General features: G+C 30.0%; 1 protein-coding gene across 5 annotated transcripts in view; it reads right to left on the minus strand.

The window, feature by feature from the left end:
- LOC132101244 (leucine-rich repeat serine/threonine-protein kinase 1-like) overlaps window positions 1-6,157 on the minus strand; it is an 83,312-nt gene that overhangs the window by 52,553 nt on the left and 24,602 nt on the right. For all 5 annotated transcript variants that reach the window (XM_059506053.1, XM_059506025.1, XM_059506035.1 and 2 more), the window contains 4 exons: window positions 5,894-6,006; window positions 4,759-4,829; window positions 3,378-3,507; window positions 1,844-1,956 (listed from right to left, as the gene is read on the minus strand). In XM_059506053.1, coding sequence (XP_059362036.1) covers window positions 1,844-1,956; window positions 3,378-3,507; window positions 4,759-4,829; window positions 5,894-6,006 — 427 coding nt within the window. The remainder of the gene's footprint in view (window positions 1-1,843; window positions 1,957-3,377; window positions 3,508-4,758; window positions 4,830-5,893; window positions 6,007-6,157) is intronic.

Here is a 6,157-nt window from a genome sequence, read left to right on the forward strand (position 1 = left end):
ACATTCATGACTTATTTTAAAATACATTTACAAAGCAAGCATGTGTACTTTAAATATTCTGAAACCTAAAAGCAGATCAAATTAAATTAAACACGGACTATTCTATGCAGTATTTTATCCTTATATCCTGAACTCACAGGACATTAATACCAAACTCTGTTCTGTGAGAGAATCACGTGTCTGTTCCTCTTCCTCTCAAATCTGCTGTTATTACAGTAAAACACATTAAATATTGCAACAAATGCATCAGAAGAATCAACATCCATCTGAACGACTCACAGCTGGATTCACCAATGAAATATTCATCAGACAAAGCCTAGATTATACTTTCACTAACGCAAGAAACAAATAATGTCATGCTCAACATGACGACTAATTAGTTTGTTTACTACAGAGCACCGTTCTTCACCTAATCAATTTCACAGATACACTCACATTGTATTCACATGCATTTGGCAGATGCTTTTATCAAAAGATTCAAAGGTTTAAGATCTACATTTGATCATTTCCCTGAAAATCCAAACCATGAACTTATATCCCAAATCAAAGCGCATTAGATGGATTTGATTAATATGATGAACCATCAACAATTTAGCAGCAGTGGTTAGCACACACACTTTACAAAATACTTATTTTCATTAAAAAAAAATTTTGTTTTAATTTTTTTGTGCTTTTGTCATTTACATTTGAAAGATTATATGGTTTTGATGGCTTTGGATTGTTGATTGTGTAGCTGTATTTTATATTCATGTCTAATTATGTATTAAGTTTATATATATATATTTTTTTTTTTTTTTTACTAATTGTACAGTACTTTGGTCTACAGTTTAGCCACACAGGGATATATAAACTACTACTTTTTTTTACTAATTATTTAGGATGAATTTTTCTTTATTTAGAGTTAGTTTATATAAATGTGTGTGTGTGTGTGTATATATATATATATATATATATATATAGTGAAGTGAAGTGAAGTGAAGTGACATTCAGCCAAGTATGGTGACCCATACTCAGAATTTGTGCTCTGCATTTAACCCATCCGAAGTGCACACACACAGAGCAGTGAACACACACACACACACACACACACACACACACACGGAGCAGTGGGCAGCCATTTATGCTGCGGCGCCCGGGGAGCAGTTGGGGGTTCGATGCCTTGCTCAAGGGCACCTCAGTCGCGGTATTGAGGATGGAGAGAGAACTGTACATGCACTCCCCCCACCCACAATTCCTGCCGGCCCGGGACTCGAACTCACAACCTTTCGATTGGGAGTCCGACTCTCTAACCATTAGGCCACGACTTCCCTGTTTTAGTATATATATTTTATATATATATAAATATAATTTTAGTATATATATATACTAAAACTTTTTTTTTTTTTAGTAATTTTAGTCAACTAACTAAAATAAGTTTTTCTAATGTTTCTATTTTATTTCATCTTTATTTATTTTTATTCTTATAAATGTTCAAGATTATAACCCTGTCCAGCAGTTGTGTAAAATCCTGCTTATTTGATTAAAAAAAAAAAAAAATTACATATTTGATTTAAAAAAAAAAAAAATTATATATATATATATATATATATATATATATATATATATATATATATATATATATATATATATATATATATATATATATATATATATATATATATATATATATATATATAATTAAAATACTGATCAAGACTCAAACTCAAATTGATGATATTCATGAGAGATGAGATATTATTTCTGCATATTTTTTTCACTTTTTTTTCACTTTCATAATCTTGTGTTACTGAAATGCAATTTTGGCAATTTGTATTGAAGTAGGCACAAGCTGCGAGTGTGGTACCATCTTTCCTGACGTCTGCGGGGATGTTGGCGATGTTCAAGTCTTCGATGTCCAGCTGCCAGAGGTTGGAGAGCTGCCCGAGCTCAATGGGAAGTTCCTGGATACCTGGATTACTGCAGAGACAGGAAGGATTCAAATCAAAGCTACCAACGTCTAAACAAAACATCATTACACCCTGTGAGTTTCTCAAGCAGGAAGCAGAACAGATGAACAAGCCCTTTCTGATTCTGCATATTACAACTCTCACCCACACTGAGAAAACCCTGAATCACTAACTAACAGAGTCAGCAACCCTGTGCATTAAACAAATAGTGTTCCTCTCTTAAAACACACAGGAGACTTGACTTGCATTCACATGTTCCTTAGATTACATCTAATAAACAAAACAAAAAATATACATTTTGTTTTAAATATTAACAATTATTGCACTGTTTGATACTTTATAGTTTAAATAAAATAAAAATTATTAATAAAAATATAATTCTATAATTGTTATTTCTCTCTATCTGCCATTTTCTCACACATCTGCGCTTATCAAAAGGCATTATGGGATTGTTTTCTTGTCTTTTATAAACGTCATTATACATTATAAATTATTAAAATTTATTTGAGATGAGATTATGTTATGCGAGAAGAAAGAGTGATTTGATTTTATAAATATAAATATATTTTATTTTTAAGTTTTAGTTTTTGATGGTTGAATTTTTATTTTAATTAAAATACTGAAATGATCTTAAATTATTGTGCCATTTTTTAGGCTTAGTTTTTTTAGTTCAAACTAAATAATTATTTATGAATAATATAATAATTACGATTTATAATTTTGATTTCTCTACGCACCAATTTTTACTGACATTATGCATTATAAAAATATATACATTCATTTAAATTAATGAACATTTATTTTATTAAGCGAGAAGAAAGAGATTTGGTTTAATTTTTTTTATTTTTATATTACTAAAATGTCAAATAATTGTTTTCTATTTTAATATACTTTAAAATGTAACTTATTTCTGTGATCATGTATTTTCAGTATCATTACTCCAGTCTTCAGTGTCACATGATCCTTCAGAAATCAGTCTAATTAATAAATAAAGATTTATTTTATTATGGAAAAAGAAAGAGTGATTTTATAGAATTTTCTTATATCTTATACTTTTTTATATTTTATATTTTTTTATATATTTAACATGTTTTATATATATATATATATATATATATATATATATATATATATATATATATATATATATATATATATATATATATGTATATTTTTTTTTTTTTTTTTTTTTTTTTCCAAATTTAATCTTAATTTTAATTTAAGTTTTAGTAATTTATTTGTGCTCTTGAAATTAGAATTAAATTAGAAATTATTGGTAACTACCTAAAAAAAGTTTCTTATCTAATGTTTATATCAAAAATAATATCTGAAGGCTGCGACTGACCAATCACAATACGGTATTCCTAAGAGACGTGTAATAAAGTGGGAAAAAATGAAGAACTCCATTTCCCATGATTCCCTGCGACTCACTTGGACAGATAGAGTTCGGAGAGGTTCTTGAGGGCACACACTGACGGCGGCACACACTCCAGCTGATTGTCGTTCAGGAAGAGAACTTCCAGAGAATCCCGCAGGATCACAGGAAACTGAATGGGACAAACTGCCAAAAGAGAGCCAGAGGAGATGAGAACCTGATCAGAACCACACAACATAGAATTCAAATCTCCGGAGACTAATGGATGATCACTGAGGACTGCAGCAGTCATACTTCTGACATACTTCTAATGCAGGTCTAAACGTTTCCATATCTGCACGGCCATCAGAGCAGCTTTGTGTTCATATTTAACAATTATATTTAATTATATATTTATTTTGCATCCATAAAGTGACAAAAAAAGGATATAATATATAATATTAAATCTTTGCAGAGGAGGCAATTCTATAATGCATAATATCAACAATAAAGAAAAAGCATCTGAACCTATAATGGATTAGTTTATATAATGGATTATATATATATATATATATATATATATATATATATATATATATATATATATATATATATATATATATTAGTTTATATATATATATATATATATATATATATATATATATATATATACATATACATATACATATACATATATATATATATACATATACATATATATACATACACACACACACAAATACATACACAGACTTAAAAAAAATTACAAAAAAATAATAATAATAATAATAAACTGGGATAAGTAAGATATTAAAGTTTTTTTTTTAAATCTCTTCTGCTCACCAAAGCTGCATTTGATCAACAATACAGTAAAAACAGAAATACTGTGAAATATTATTACAATTTAAAACAACTGTTTTCTATTCGAATATATTTTAAAATCTAATTTATTTCTGTGATGCGCAGCTGTATTTTCAGCATCATCCCTCCAGCCTCCAGTGTCACATGATCTTCAGAAATCATTCTGATATACTGATCTGCTGCTCAAGACATATTTCTGATTATTATCAGTGTTGAAAACAGCTTAATATTTTGTGGAAACCGTGATGCAATTTTGTTCAGGATTCTTAAATGAAAAGAAGTTCAAAAGAACACATTTGTTTAGTCTTGTGTTCGGAGTAAAGATATGCATTTGTACATTCTGTTGAATCAAATGCATTATTGCCTAAAAACACATTAAAAGTCTAATATGAGTCAGACTTTTGGATCCGTCTGAAAGGGTTTTAGTTTAGCTTCTGGTGCCATTACTAAAATGATCCACACACTTAACACAGTCTCAACAAAACATGGTTCCCATGGTAAGATCACTCTGCTTTCTCTGTGGTGAGTTTGGTAAGGCCTGGTGAGGCTGTAATTACATGGCAACGTCGTGACCGCAGTGTTTTGAGTGCACTGTACCTGGATCTGGGTCTCGTCTGTGCCATGTAGTGAAGAAGGCCAGCTTCCTGGTTCTGGTCGGCTCTCCCGTCCTGAAATAACATACAGAGAGCATTCGATTTCAGATCTTCACAGTCTCTATATACAACCACAAGGACCATGATGATGTACTAGTGTACTAGAATAGCATTAAAGACATATAGATATCATAGATGCACTCCCTAAAAATATGTTCCAAAATGTAGGCAACATAATTATGCTGCTTTGTAAGATATGCTTTAAGCCAAATTACAAGACAGCATTACATGTATTCTTTGCTGAGAAGGCAATTCCATAATGCATTATATACACAACACGGAAAATATATCTAGCAATGTATCTAAAATGGACTATTTTACCTCGATTTTACCCATTTCTATGGTAATTTGAGTTTCTCAGTATAAGCACTGTCCAAAGGAAAACAAAACAAAATAAAACAACAAAATACATGAAAACAAACGAATGCATAAAAAAATCTTTAAAAAAAACAAACAAAAGCAACAACATAATAATATAAAATCAATAATAGAAAAATTAATAAAATAAACGCAATAATAAAACAACAAAATAAAATAAAAACATAATAATAATACAATTAACAAATTATTAAAATATATTACAAATAAAAATATATGAATAAAAACAAGAAAAAATTATTAATAACAATAAAACAACACAATATTAAACAAATTATTATTTATTATTTTTAATAACAACTAAGGAATAAAAAAATCTAAATAAACTAAACTAAACTAAGAATAGTGTTATGCAAACAAATTATAAAGCAGCATCACATGTATCCTTTGTAGAGAAGGCAATCTCTTTATACATAATGTGCAAAATACACAAAAAAGTATCAAGCAATAGTTCAATGCATTTAAAAAATGAATGTTTGACTTATTATGCTTATCAGAGTTTCTGTAGAAGGCATAATAACGAACAGCCTTCAGATTGAGAGTGTGCTTAAGATGCATTAAAATGCTGCCTATATAGGCTCTCTAGGTTTTTGTGTTTGTGTATATGTGTGTGTGTTTGTATATAGATTTATGTGTTTGTGTGTGTATATGTATATATACATTTACGTGTGTGTGAGTATGTGTGTGTGTGCTTGACATACTTCCCCAGTTGGTTTCTGGACAGGTCTAGTGTTCGCAGACAAGAGCATTTCCATTTGTTTGGAGAGGGCAGAGTGGAGATTTGGTTCCCACACAACTTCAGAGAGACGATGGCCTAAAACACACACAGTGATCTCAGTGAGACACACACACACACACACACAGGGCCGCATTAAGAGCTCACTGGGCCCTGGGGCTATGAGTTACTGCAGGGTTACTGCTTTCATTCTTGTAGCTTGCGATCTCTATTTCTCTCTCCGCCGTTG

This window comes from Carassius carassius, chromosome 2 (genome assembly GCF_963082965.1).
Source record: "Carassius carassius chromosome 2, fCarCar2.1, whole genome shotgun sequence".
NCBI classification, from domain to species: Eukaryota; Metazoa; Chordata; class Actinopteri; order Cypriniformes; family Cyprinidae; genus Carassius; species Carassius carassius.